Source organism: Aethalodelphis obliquidens, unplaced genomic scaffold (genome assembly GCF_003676395.1).
Source record: "Aethalodelphis obliquidens isolate GAN/ISIS:26980383/991018 unplaced genomic scaffold, ASM367639v1 scaffold9, whole genome shotgun sequence".
Taxonomy (NCBI): domain Eukaryota; kingdom Metazoa; phylum Chordata; class Mammalia; order Artiodactyla; family Delphinidae; genus Aethalodelphis; species Aethalodelphis obliquidens.
In genome coordinates, this window is record NW_020837953.1 from 16,015,959 (window position 1) to 16,030,535 (window position 14,577).

The window sequence follows — 14,577 nt, forward strand, 5'->3', positions numbered from 1 at the left end:
GTCATGCAGGCCTTTGTTAAGCGCATTTGTTCACTTTATCTTGTAGTAGTGTAATAGCATACAAATAGCTTGGAGAGAAGGGAAGAGAGGCACTGTGTTTCCAACTTATTAAGGAGAAATAAATGGAAAACTGTCATAATTACATGGGATCATTTCTTTCTTTCTTGATAACTTCAATTATTTGAAAACTATATCAAAACAAACTTTCCACCCAAGTGTCCATCAACGAACAGATAAACAAAATGTAGTGTGTGTGTGTGTGTGTGTGTATACACAATGGAATATTACTCAGCCATAAAAATAAATTATTCTGATACATGCTACAACATCGTTGTAACATGCTAAGTTAAATAAGACAGACACAAAAGGACAAATACTGTGTGGTTCCACTTATATGAAATATCTATAATAGGCAAATTCAGAGGCAGAAAGTAGAGTAGAGTTTACCAGGGACTGGGGAGTGGGGGCAATGAGGAGTCATTGCTTAAATGGTACAGAGTTTCTTGTTTGGGGTGATGAAAAGTATTGGAAATAGATAATTATACATTTAAAAAACGGTTAAGATTGCAAATTTTGTTATATATATTTTCCACTATTTTTTTAAATTAATGTAATATATCAAAAACCAGTGAGTAGTACACTTTAAATAGGTGAATTATAAGATGTGAGTTATATCTCAGTAAACTTTTAAAAGAAACGGGGCGGGACCAAGTTGCCTTTTCCTCCATGATTATACTTCACCAGCAGCTTCTGTCCACGTTTTTTTGCCTCCTCCCTAACCACATCGGCCTTTCCTCTCGTTTGGTTCAGAATTACTGGGAGAAACTGGATAATGATCACCAGTGTCCTGGGATTAGGAGTAACCACCAGGATCAAGCCTAAATGACTCAAGACTCCTGTCAGCAGCCGAGCTGGGGAGGGGGTTATTTTCCGAAACGTTTTAGTCACACTGCCCCTAGGATGGGGAGCCTGAGAGGATATCTAACAGATTTTTAAAGATTCTTCTGGTTGTAGTGTGACTCATTGGGGGCACGGAGGCAAAACAGAAGGCCGGAGGATCTGAGAAATAGCTGTTGCAACTTTCCGGGCCAGATAGGATGGATGGTGGCTTGAATGGGGTAGTAGCAGTGGGGATTAAATGGTAGATGTAATGGGGTTTGGAGTGGGTAGATTGATCAGGTAGAAACTACTACTGAACTTGGGTCTGGTTGGCTGAGCGGGAGGCACAGAAACTGATAACAGGATTAAGTATTCGAGTACACAGGACAATACGGCGGGAACGTGAGGGGCGTTTAGTCCAGAACTTACGGCGAAGGCTGGCCGAAGGCGGGGCTGAAGGTGATGGGAAGCTTAGTCAGCCTTCCCGGCAGAAGCTCCTGGGGCCGGATCGCCCCTGGGCTTCTCTGGGCCACTAAGCTATGGCGGGCCCGGGCCCGGGCGCGGCGCTAGAGTCCCCGCGGCAGCTGCTGGGCCGCGTGCGCTTCCTGGCGGAGGCAGCGAAGAGCCTCCGCGCTGGACGGCCGTTGCCGGCGGCGCTAGCTTTCGTGCCGCGCGAGGTGCTCTACAAGCTTTACAAGGACCCGGCGGGACCGTCGCGCGTGCTGTTGCCAGTGTGGGAGGCGGAGGGCCCGGGGCTGCGTGTGGGAGCCACGGGCCCGGCCACCTGTACCGGCTCCGGGCCCCTCCGCGCCGCCCGCGACAGCATCGAGCTCCGGCGCGGCGCCTGCGTGCGCACCACGGGCGAGGAGCTGTGCAACGGCCACGGGCTCTGGGTGAAGCTGACCAAGGTGCAAAAGACCCGGGACCAGGGAAGCCCTTGGCTGGTCCCCTCCCCTCCCCCATATTGAGCTGACATAGCGTTCAGTGCCCTTTGCCTTGGGCTGGGCTGGGCTTGCCGCCGGCAGTTCCCTGACGGCTGTCCCTGTCTGTCGCGTCCCGGCAGGAGCAGCTGGCGGAACACCTGGGCGACTGCGGGCTGGACGAAGGCTGGCTGCTGGTGTGCCGCCCGGCAGAAGGCGGGGCCCGGCTCGTACCCATCGACACTCCAGACCACCTCCAACGGCAGCAGCAGCTCTTTGGAGTGGACTACCGCCCGGTGCTCAGGTCCTGCACTGGGAGGGGCAGGACTTGCTGTCATACTGCTGTGCCCTAGTGTAGCAAAGTCCGGGTGGTGGGATCTGGAGCGGAGGCAGGGTTTACAGCAGAAAGGGGCGGGACCTGAAGGGAGCTGGGGTGGAGCTTCTGGAGGCGCAGTTTAGAGGAGCTAGAGCTCTGGAGAAGGCGCCAGGGTCTCCTGCTGCTCGCTGATGTCTCCACATCCCGTCCCCTATTCTGTGCGCACAGATGGGAACAGGTGGTGGACCTGACATACTCGCATCGCCTGGGATCAAGGCCTCAGCCGGCCGAGGCATACACAGAAGCTGTACAAAGGCTACTGTGAGTGAGCTGGGATGGGATGGGGAGGAAGGAGCTCCAGGTCTGGGCCCGACCTAATTAGGGACTTGGGGTTGCTTAGCTATGTGCCCCCGACGTGGACCTACGAGTGCGACGAGGACCTGATCCACTTCTTGTACGACCACCTGGGCAAGGAGGATGAGAACCTGGGTAGCGTGAAGCAGTATGTGGAGAGCATAGACGTTTCCTCCTACACGGTGGGTGCTGGGACTCCTCCCGCCCCAAGCAAGATGTAGTCACATCTTGCTAGATCCAGAACTCTCACCTCTAGGCCAGGGCCAAATCTGAATACCCACAGGCCATACTCAGTCCAACCCTCCATCTTGGAAGTCATGTAGGAACCCCTAGACGCCTCCACCCATACCAGATGTGCTTGTAACCCAGCTCCACTGTACTTTCTCTCGTGCTCCCTGGCCCAAAGCACACCCCCAGTGCAGGGAGTGGGGGTAAACACTGATTCCACCTCTCTGCCCCTCCCCAGGAGGAGTTCAATGTGTCCTGCCTGACAGACAGCAATGCGGACACCTACTGGGAGAGCGATGGGTCCCAGTGCCAGCACTGGGTACGGCTTACCATGAAAAAGGGCACCATTGTGAAGTGAGTGGGCTCTGAGTAGGACAGGGTGGGTGAGCCACATGCCTGTGAGTGTAAAAGACCCATGTGCACACTCTTAACCCACAGGAAGCTGCTACTCACGGTGGATACCACAGATGACAACTTCATGCCTAAGCGGGTGGTGATCTATGGGGGTGAAGGGGACAACCTGAAGAAGCTGAGTGATGTGAGCATTGACGAGTGAGTGAACTGGCCTGGGGTGGGAGGTGGGACATGATCCAAGTAGTAGGATCTGGCCCACGTTGGAAGCAAAAGTTCGAGCGAGACCCCCAGCAATCCCTGAAGCCAAGGGGTCTCCAAAGTGCCTCACGTTCATCCTCTCAGGACCCTGATCGGGGATGTCTGTGTCCTGGAGGACATGACCGTCCACCTCCCAGTCATCGAGATCCGCATCGTCGAGTGCCGAGGTGGGGCTTAAGGCCCTAAGGAGGGAAAGGGAGCCCAGTGTGTAGATGGGGTTTAGCTGGCAGTGAGTGTGGAGAGAAAGCAATGGGCTTGGAGTTGAGGTAAAGGTGATAGCTGAACTAACTAGGATCTGAAGCTTTGGGGCCCAAGCCGGGTGGAAGGTGCTGGGTAAGAGGGCTGCCTTAAAGCCATAGAAGTGCTTGGGCTCACCTGGAAGAGGAATGGAGTTGGGACCCTCAGGCATCGCCAAACTGTAGTGGTGGACACAGGAACTAGCAAAGAATATAATAATCAGAATCAGGTTATAGGAGGGGATCTCAAAGGTCCCAAGTTTCTAGGGGCTAGGGGTAACAAAAGGCTGAGCATTAAGGAGTCTTCCTCAGGTCTGAGGGCCAAAAAGGCAGCAGGCGCAGTAAGTGATCTCACTCTAACTCCTTCCTCCAGATGATGGGATTGACGTGCGTCTTCGAGGGGTCAAGATCAAGTCATCTAGACAGCGGGAACTAGGGCTGAATGCAGACCTGTTCCAGCCCACCAGTCTGGTGCGATATCCACGCCTGGAAAGCACTGATCCGGAAGTGCTATACCGCAGAGCTGTTCTCCTGCAGAGGTGGCTGTGGCCCTGGGCCAGTCAGGCCCTTCCTTGTCCCCCGTCCTGAGCCTTGTATGTCTGTGTGGAAGAGGCCCCCAAGGTCTCATACTGTAAGCTGTTCCACTTCAAGAGGCAGAGCAGTCCCTGGGCCTTGCCTTCCCCTGTCCCTGTGAGTTGGGGAGTGAGGGGGTCTCACATCCATACCAAACTCTTCAGCTGCAGTTATCTTTACCCACCCACCCCAGATTCATAAAGATCCTAGACAGCGTCCTGCACCACCTGGTACCTGCCTGGGACCACACGCTGGGCACCTTCAGTGAGATTAAGGTGAGCCTGACACATGCAGTGCTGGTCTTGGCATTGGGCACCCCCTTTCTGCTCAGGCAGTTGTTCACTATTCATCAGAGAGTTCTTAGACCTACTCTAGGCCTGGGCTTTTGCTGGGCTCTGGGAACATAGGAAGAAAGCCAGACACAAATAGTGAAAATTTCGAGTTTGGGGTGCTGTTCCCCAGAGAGCATGTGAAACATACAGAGCTCGGGGAGGAGAGATAACAGCATGGACAGGGCAGGTGGCATAAAAGGTGGACACTGGGAGTTACCAGCAGCTCAAAATGACATGAGAGAAGCCTGCCCGTAGATGTGAGTATGACATGGGGATGAGGCTGGGAGAAGGTGGATAGGAAGCAGGCCCTGGTAGCAGACGGCCCTGGGGCCAGACTTTGTTCCTGGTCAGTGGAGCCACTGGAAAGGTTTTATGTAAGGAAATGACAAAGTTGGATTTTTTGTTTTAGAAAGCTCTCCCTGGTGGCCGGACTAAGGGAGAGACTGGAGGCAAGGACCAGGGATGGACTAGGCTTGAACTGGAACCATGGGATTAGGTCCAGGAACAGAGAAAGGTTCCAGGGCCTGGACAGAGGCTGACTGCCTGCTGGTCCTGGTCTGGCCACCTCTCCTCCCCAGCAAGTGAAGCAGTTCCTGCTGCTGTCACGCCAGCGGCCAGGCCTGGTGGCCCAGTGCCTGCGTGACTCAGAGAGCAGCAAGCCCAGCTTCATGCCGCGCCTATACATCAACCGGCGCCTCGCCATGGAACACCGCGCCTGCCCCTTAAAGGACCCTGCCTGCAAGAACGCTGTCTTCACCCAGGTTTGGACTGCCTGGGGTCAGACTGAGGGAGGGTCAGTAAGGGGCCTAGGGGGCTGGGCCAACAGGGACCTGAGCAAGGTCTTTGGGCAAGAGTGGGGCCAGGTCTTGACACAGACTTTCCCACAACTCCCTCCCCTTTCCCCTGCCCCCAGGTTTATGAAGGCCTCAAGCCCTCTGACAAGTATGAAAAGCCCCTGGACTACAGGTATGGCATGGGGGCGAGGGACCTGCTCAGGGTATACATGTACACGTGTATACTCACGCACTGCCTCTGGTCCTCTCACCATGACCCCTCTGTAGCCTCTACTCCTGGGTGGACTGTGGGCAGGTGCATCATTCTGAGCCTTGGCCCAGTGTGGTGACAGAGACCCACTCCTACTTACAGGTGGCCCATGCGCTATGACCAGTGGTGGGAGTGTAAATTCATTGCAGAAGGCATCATTGACCAAGGTGAGGCCCTGAGGGACGATAACAAGGGTCCAGCCCTACTTCGAGTGGTAGAGGCTTCTGAGATCACCAGCTAACCAGATAGGGGACTTGCTTATTACCCCATTATGGGGGCTGAGGCTCTTGTGTGCCCCACTGAGGGCATCTATCTGTCATTTCAGGAGGTGGCTTCCGGGATAGCCTGGCAGACATGTCAGAAGAACTGTGCCCTAGCTCAGCGGACACCCCTGTGCCTCTGCCCTTCTTTGTCCGAACGGCCAACCAGGTAATCTCCCATCCCTGTCTCCCAAATAGTTTCTGCTCTTCTGTCTCTGTGAACCTCCCAGGTACCGGGCTAAGCTAGAGAGGGGGCAGAGGAGAGACTGAGTTGCCTGGGGCAGCCTCGGGACAGGCAGGGAAGGAGGAGCCATTGTATATTCAGAGGGATCATTCAGGGCCCCCAGTGGAAGGTGTTCAGGGAAGTCTCTGAGTCATCTGGGGCAACAAAGTAGGGTCCATCCCATGCCATGCTGACAGCTCTGTCTCGGGGACAGGGCAATGGCACGGGTGAGGCCCGGGATATGTATGTGCCCAACCCCTCCTGCCGAGACTTTGCCAAGTACGAGTGGATCGGACAGCTGATGGGGGCTGCCCTTCGGGGTAAGGAGTTCCTGGTGAGTAGCCTATTCTGCACCCCACCAGATTAATCCTGGCTCTTGGAAGGAAGAAGAGCCGGCCAAACCTGGGCAGCTCAGGGTGAGAAGACAGTAGTATTTGTCTCACAGGTCCTGGCTCTGCCTGGTTTCGTGTGGAAACAGCTCTCTGGTGAGGAGGTGAGCTGGAGCAAGGATTTCCCAGCTGTGGACTCTGTGCTGGTGAGTTAGGGCCTAGAACCAGTGTTTCCTCTGCCCAGCCCCCAAGGTTGCTGCTCCCCAGGGCTGTCCTGAACCTTCTCTTACCACATACATGCTCCCTCTCCAATCCCATGTACTCCAGTAGCTTCAACTACTGTCACTATTCTGGTGACCCCTACTTCCTTACCTCTAGCCCCAACCTCTCTCCTAAGCCTGGGGCTATATATGCATTTACCTGCTGGACATCTGTCCCAACAAGGCACCTCGGGATCAACACACTCTTCATCCTCTCCCCAGTCTACTGCCCTCTAGGGCTCCCTGTCTCACAGTGGCACCACCACCCACCCCTCCCCATGCCAAGCCCTTTCAGGGTCCTTCTGCACTCCTCCTTCTCGCTCACCTCCCACATTCTGTCACATCTGCCTCTGGCATCTGTCCACTTCTTCCATCTCACTACTTTCTCTCTGGTTCAGCCACTTTCATTTCTGACCCAACCACTGACTGCAAAAGTTGTCAGTGTCCCTGTCTCCATTCTTACCCATCTGATCTCCAGCATCCAGAGTAATTCATTTCACTCTCCCTGTTTAAACCCTTCAGTAAATCCACTCTGGGCTTAGGATAAAATGCAGAGTCTGGAAAGGCCTTACATGACCCCTGTATCTCTGGACACCTGGTTCATGATCAGGCTCCAGCCAGCCAGATTCCTAAGGCCTTTTGCTCTTTCCACCTTTTTCCAAGATGTTCTCTCTCCTGACTTCCTGGTGGCCCAGCCAATTCCCAGCCATCATTTGGGTCTCAGCTTAGCTGCCACTTCCTCCAGGACACCTTCCTGATCTCCAAGCCCGGTTAGGCATCGTCTTGATGCTTTCACAGCCCTTGTACTAACCCCCTCACTGCCCTCATTGCCTGCGTGAGGACTGCCTTGCCTGGCTGCCTCTCCTGCTTCCCTGTGAGCTTCTTGAGGAAAAACAAGGACTGTCTCTACAATGAAAAGATGACCTTCCTGCCTCTCCTTAACCCCCAGGTAAAGCTCCTGGAAGTGATGGAAGGAATGGACAAGGAGACATTTGAGTTCAAATTTGGAAAGGAGCTAACGTTCACCACTGTGCTGAGTGACCAGCAGGTGGTGGAGCTGATCCCTGGGGGTACGGGCATCGTGGTGGGATTTGAGGACCGTTCCCGTTTCATCCAACTGGTGCAGAAGGCACGGCTAGAGGAGAGCAAGGAGCAGGTACTACCGAGAGGCCAGTGGAACAGAGAGCTTTGGGCTCGTTATAGCCAGAGCCCAGCCTGATAGGCCACCAGAACCCAGTCCCAAGAATTCCGGCCCCCACCATCCCTCTGCCCCACATCCCTGCTGATCAGTGAAGTACAGAGACACATTGTCTCCATGAGTGGAGGCCAAGGGTCCCCACCACACACTGAGCTGGGAGTTGTGCCCTCTTCCCCAGCTAGGCCCTTTCCCTCCTCCACAGGTGTCAGCCATGCAAGCAGGTCTGCTGAAGGTGGTGCCACAGGCTGTGCTGGACTTGCTAACGTGGCAAGAGTTGGAGAAGAAGGTGTGCGGGGACCCAGAGGTCACTGTGGATGCTCTGCGCAAGCTCAGTGAGTGTGGGGCAGGGCAGCGCAGTCCCGGGGTGGGGCTTAAGGACCTAAGAATTAATTCCATCTGGTTTTGTCCCCACCAGCCCGGTTTGAGGACTTCGAGCCATCTGACACACGGGTGCAGTATTTCTGGGAGGCACTGAACAACTTCACCAACGGTCAGTGGAAAGGGCAGAGTAATGTCTGGGTTCGGACTCCACTCCTGGGATACAGAGACAGGGCGGAAGCTGAAGAACTTCTTCCACCATCAGCACACGGGCACTGATTTCCTTCTCCTCCATCTAGAGGACCGGAGCCGCTTCCTGCGCTTTGTCACAGGCCGCAGCCGTCTGCCAGCTCGGATCTACATCTACCCGGACAAGCTGGGGTGAGTGAGGATGGGGAGGGGAGGTCCAGTCGAAAGAGGCTGTGGCTGGCCTTCTGCCCTGCCCCACAAACATATTCACGTGTCAGACCCCTGCCCTGTGCCCCTGCAATTGTTTCTGATCTTTGGTCCCTCCACGCCCCCAGCTATGAGACCACAGATGCGCTGCCTGAGTCTTCCACCTGCTCCAGCACCCTCTTCCTACCGCACTATGCCAGGTGGGTTTCCTAGGTTCCAGCCTGGGGAGTGGGGGGCGGGGGGGGCGGGGGAAGGGTGGCATCCTAGGGTGGAGGAGGGCTTCAGGTACTGGGTGCAAAAATTGGAGCCACAAAGCCCCTGGTTGTGAAGGAGGGACCTCTACGCCTGGCGCTGATCAGCTCCCTGCCCCCTGCAGTGCCAAGGTGTGTGAGGAGAAGCTCCGCTACGCTGCGTACAACTGTGTGGCCATCGACACCGACATGAGCCCTTGGGAGGAGTGAGTCGGCGCCAGGGGGCAGCCGCGGGCCGGCAGGACAGCTCCTGCACAGGTCCCACTCGGCCTCGCCCAGGAAGCCAGCGCACTCCGCCCTTGGGTGCGGTTGGAGTGGAGCAGTGGGTTGACACTGGTGGCCCAGCCCCGCAGACCCTCAAGCCCTACATGTGCTCGGGTTGCTCCCAGCATTATTTCGCATCTGTGAGAGGAATCTTCCACAAGCCCAGCACAAGCTGCCAGGCCTGAGCTACTTGAAGGGGGCCTTCTAGCTCCCCACCCCGTGGACTTCGCTTCAGGTTCCAGCTCATTTTTTTCTCTCCTTGTTCTTCTCTGGTTTCGGCCTGGACTCAAAGCTAAAAACTCAGGGGGAGAGGGGAGGATGGAGGCTCCTCCCTGAACAAGGCTCCAGGGATGGATAGGGAATGATGGCCATCCTCCTTGGTCACCTGAACCAAGAATGAAGAAACTGCTGAACACCCTCTCCCTCACATATTGGTCTTTTCCTCCTCTCCCTCCAACCCCAAGGTGTGAGTTCTGACTTTCTTTCTCCAACTAAGTCTCAACTGACAAAGTGCCACCACCATCCCTGGCTCAGAACATACATGTATCCAAGAGTCAACATTAAACATACATGTATCCAACATTCATGTATTCAACATTAAACATACATGTATTCAACATTAAATCTATACTACCACTGCCACCCCGGATTCATAACTTCTGCATCACCTCCAGCCTGACTCCCTGTCTGCTGTCTTACCCCCAAGACTTTGCACAGGCTAAGGCCAGTTATGTCCTCTCTGAAATCTTCAATAGCTCCTCTTTACTCAACTCTAAAATAAAGCCTAGACTTTAAACCTCCACCTAGGCTTTATGCACGTCCCTGCCCCAGCCCTCCCTCCCTTAAGGGCCTCCACGACACTCCATCAAAGATGCTCTCGTACGTGGGAAAGTTGAATAAATGGATGAATTCATTCCTTCAGAGTGCGTTTATTGGGCTCCCGAGGGATGTTAAAGAAGACCGTTCCAGGACTTCAGGGTCCTGCTGGGAGCAAAGGAGATGTGTGTCAACGTGGGAGTGGTGGGGCTTCTCAATGGCAGAGATGAAATCTGGAGCTAAGCAGGGAAATAAGGCGTCCTCTGCCCAGAAGGGGGAAAGAAAGCTGGACAGGCATCTTCCGGGATGGGTGTGGTGATTCAGAGGATGGGAGTCCACCACCTTCAGTAACCAGGTGGGCAGAAGAATCTGACCTCCTAGAGGACAGAGCCTTGCAATGGCTGAGAGACACCCGGATCAGGATGTGACATAAGAGGAGGCAGCGGCACTGCCACCCACCCCCCCACCCTGCCTCCAGGTACCACACAGCTAAGGTGCAGTCTAGAAGAGCATCCGTGCGTGTAGAGTACCCCCGAGAAGTCGCGCGCTCCCATCGCTTCTCCATGCCGTCCTCTAGGGCGCGCCCTGACACTGCCCTGGTGGAAAACTCGGCCATGGCTTTGAGCGCCTCCCCTGGGGCTGTGCGCATCCCGAAGACTGCCTCCCCGTAATTCGGAGTCTGACTCTCCAGATGAGCCTCGCCGTCAGCACTCGCCTTACGGCTCCCCGACCCCTGCGCCTTGGGTGGTCCACAGGAGACGTGCCCCCTCCTCCGGCAGCCCCTTTCCGCTCAGGGAGCTGGAGGCGCAAGAGCCCCAGAGGCCGCGACTCCCCCGCAGCTGGGCTTTCCCGCCAAGCTCCCGCCGAGTTGTCCCGCCCGGTGGGCGCGCCTTCCCCCTTCTCTCCTCTTCAGGGAAGGGCGTGGCCAGCACGCGCCTGCAGGAGATAGTCCGTTTCTGTCTGGTACCGGCCACACGAGTCTTTGGTCCCTCTTTTATTTTGTAGCTTGCTCTTCATTCATTCATTCATTCATTCAGTGACTGCATGGAACAGCTGTGTCAGGCACCACACTAGGTGCAATGGATAAAACGGTGGCTAAACAGATAATTTGGCCCTCTTGGGATTTAACCTTTAATAGAAAAGACATATATTAAACAGATAATGGCATAAACAACATTTAATAACATTTACGTAAGCGCTCCAAAGGAGAAATGAAAGGTTTCATTAAAAGACAGAACAGGATGATTCTAACCAAAGTGGCTCAGAGAAATGCTAAATCCTTAGGGAGAATAACGGTACAAAGGCCAGCTGAGAAGCATGTTAACTGGAGTGTGAAGGGAAGAAAGAAATAAGACTCCAGCCTTGGAGGCTTTTTGAGGGTTTTGCATTGAGCAGCCATGAGAGGGTTAAGCAAGGGAGTGACATGATTAGATTTGCCTTTGGCAGCTGCGTAAAGAATGAGTTGACAGGGAGAGAAACTGGAGGCAAGGAGGAATCCAAGCAGGAAATAATGGTCCCTGGAACAAGGCGGATACTCATTTTAACCATTATTTTTATTGGCTGCATTGTATTACATTGTAAGGAATTTCATAACTTTTATTCATTTAAAACCCTCTACAGATGGACATTAAGGTTGTTTACAAATTTTCGTATTGAAAATTACAAATGTTATAATAAACATCCTCATGCAGGTACTTCCCTGGTGGAGCAGTGGTTAAGAATCCACCTGCCAATGCAAGGGACATGGGTTTGAGCCCTGGTCCAGGAAGATCCCACATGCCACGGAGCAACTAAGCCCATGCGCCACAACTACTGAGCCTGTGCTCTAGAGCCTGCGAACCACAACTACTGAGCCCACAAGCCACAACTACTGAAGCCCATGCGCCTAGAGCCCATGCTCCGCAACAAGAGAAGCCACCTCAATGAGAAGCCCACACACCGCAACTAGAGAAAGGCCGTGCATAGCAATGAAGACCCAACGCAGCCATAAATAAATAAATAAATAAACTAAAAAAAAAAAATCCTCATGCATTTATCCTTGCCTACCTATTTATTTTCTTAGACTAAGTTCCTAAAATCACTTCATCAATCTGCCAAATTGCCCTCTAGGAAGGGTGTAACAGTTTTCACTCCCTTTATTATCTATTTCCTAAACTCTTACCAACCTTGGGCATTTAGTTTAATGTGCAGAAAAATTATATGATTTTTATTTTAATTTGCATTGCTTTGGTTATTTACTATATTGAACAATTGTTTTTCTTCTTCATGAACTGCTCTTTATGTATTTTTGTCCATTTTTCTATTGTTTTCGTTATTCTTTTCTTATTGATTTAAAATCATCTTTGCATAGTACTAATATAAGCACAGCAAAGCACTGTGCTAGATGCTATATATATGTTATCTTGTTTTATCTTCTCAGCAACTCTATGAAGTAAGTACTATTATTATGCCCATTTCCAGATGAGAAACCTAGAGCAAAGATGAATTAGTAACTTGCCCAGGGTCACGTAAGTAGTAAATGATGAAGCTACAGTTTGGATTGTTGTCTGCCAGCTCCAAAGCCCGCTGACATGTTAACTAAGGCACTATGCCCTGTGTATTAACCCCCTTGTTGTGTCAGGTGTTATAAATATGTTTTTCCAGTCTGTACTTTGCCATTTAATTTCATATATGTTCTTTCCTAATATACAAAATTTTAAATTTTTATGAATTAAAATTCTTTTTCTTTATGGAAGAAACCATATATTGGATACACACCACAGGAAGGCAATAGAGTATACTAGTTAGGAGCACATTCTCTAGAGTTAGCTTGCCTATATTCATATCCTGGCTTAACCACATGTTGACCATGGACAGTAGACAACAGCCACAGGTTTTCCAAATCCTTTGCCAGTTTCCTCAGCTTCCTTTTTTTTTTTTAACAGTAATTTTTAAAAAATATTTATTTATTTAGGCTGCACCGGGTCTTAGTTGTGGCACGCAGGATCTTCGTTGTGGTATGCACACTTCTCACTGTGGCATGCAAACTCTTAGTTGTGGCATGCATGCGGGATCTAGTTCCCTGACCAGGGATCAAACCCAGGCCCCCTGCATTGGGAGCGCAGAGTCTTACCCATTGGACCACGAGGGAAGCCCCTCAGCTTCCTTTTGTGAAGTACCTGTCCTTTACCATTGCTTTGAAATGCTGCGTTTTCACGTGCTTATCATCATTGTATGCTAAATTTTAATATATAAGAAATCTTCATTTTGCACAGTAGTGCCAGGCTGTAAAAATGATCCTGCACTTTGAAACCATGCAAAGAGATCTTAATAATCAAGTGGGGGGGAGGGGCTTCCCTGATGGCGCAGTGGTTAAGAATCCACCTGTCAATGCAGGGACACAGGTTTGATCCCTGGTCAGGAAGATCCCACATGCCGCGGAGCAACAAAGCACGTGCGCTGCAACTGCTGAGCTTGCGCTCTAGAGCCTGTGAGCCTCAACTACCGAGCCCACATGCTGCAACTACTGAAGCCTGCGCACCTAGAGCCCGTGCTCCACAACAAGAGAAGCCACGTCAATGAGAAGCCCGCGCACCGCAACAAAGAGTAGCCCCCGCTCACCGCAACTAGAGAAAGCCCGCGCACAGCAACGAAGACCCAATGCAGCCAAAAGTAAATAAATAAATAAACAAAAAACCAAATAAATAACTTTAAAAAATGATAATAATCAATGTGGGAAATTACCACTCTTCCATGACAAATGTTTTGTTAAAACATTAAAAACTCTCCTACAATTATAAATGTACAAGGAAACGAAAAACTAGTAAAACTAATAGTTATTTAGTACATTGAAATCTAAAGCATTTAGAAGATTTAAGAATTAAATTTCTTTCTTTGTAAAACGCTTATCAAGAGCAGTTTGAATAGTGCTTGCCTCTTTTTTCTTGCCTTGTAATATGGAGCAAGCATCTACTCTAAGTCTTGATGAATGGTCATACTCCTCTCTAAGTTTGGATCACCTTCCAACATTTTATTCTTTGTACTTTCAATCTCATGAAATCTCTCTGAGAATTCTTTTCATGTGAAGTTGTTACTGACATCACTTCCTCTGGGACAACTTCATCCTTTTTGTCACAGCCACTTTCCTCATTTATGTGGATAAGCTTGCCCTCACTAAGTCCTTCTGGCTGCATATCTATACTCTTTCAAGACAGAAGTGTTAACTTCCGCATGATACAACTCCATTTATGCTCAATTTGAATTTCACTTCCAGTACTATCACTTCTTATCTATTTGCTGCACTTTCATTTTGTTGGCCAATTCTCAATTATCCTTTTTTCTGTTTAATGTCACGTGGGTTTATCACGGGAAGACAAGGAAGCAACACAACTATGTTCTTTGCTGTCTATGAATGAACTGAATAAGAGATGTGCAGTGACTAATTACCAACAGACTTTAAAAAGTGACATGATTGTTCATTCATGGATGCACATCCAACATGATCCAAGTTGATTCTGACAATTTGCATTTATGGAGGAGAGAATTTTTGGAGGAACTTCACCATTTTTACTGATGTCACTTGTTCCTTTTGTATCTATTTCTGAATTTATTAGATAGAAAGTTGTGGAAAAGGATTTCCCTGATGGTGCAGTGGTTAAGACTCTGTGCTCCCAATGCAGGGGGCCTGGGTTTGATCCCTGGTCGGGGAACTAGATCCCACATGCATGTCGCAACTAAGAGTTTGCATGCCACAACTAAGCTGGTGAGCTGCAACTAAGGAGGCCTCAAG

At 51.3% G+C, this 14,577-nt stretch overlaps 1 protein-coding gene across 1 annotated transcript; it reads left to right on the plus strand.

Annotated features, from left to right (window-relative positions):
• Positions 1 to 1,385: 1,385 nt before the first annotated feature.
• Positions 1,386 to 9,907, plus strand: HECTD3 (HECT domain E3 ubiquitin protein ligase 3). Its single transcript, XM_027108733.1, has 21 exons — positions 1,386 to 1,787; positions 1,943 to 2,103; positions 2,344 to 2,436; positions 2,516 to 2,651; positions 2,936 to 3,051; positions 3,136 to 3,249; positions 3,394 to 3,476; positions 3,919 to 4,084; positions 4,312 to 4,393; positions 5,029 to 5,211; positions 5,364 to 5,416; positions 5,597 to 5,661; positions 5,820 to 5,923; positions 6,192 to 6,311; positions 6,423 to 6,512; positions 7,516 to 7,722; positions 7,967 to 8,096; positions 8,180 to 8,254; positions 8,382 to 8,463; positions 8,607 to 8,678; positions 8,855 to 9,907. Exons 1-21 carry the CDS (start codon positions 1,419 to 1,421, stop codon positions 8,937 to 8,939), a joined length of 2,586 nt encoding a protein of 861 aa, XP_026964534.1. The 5' UTR covers positions 1,386 to 1,418; the 3' UTR covers positions 8,940 to 9,907.
• Positions 9,908 to 14,577: the final 4,670 nt, after the last annotated feature.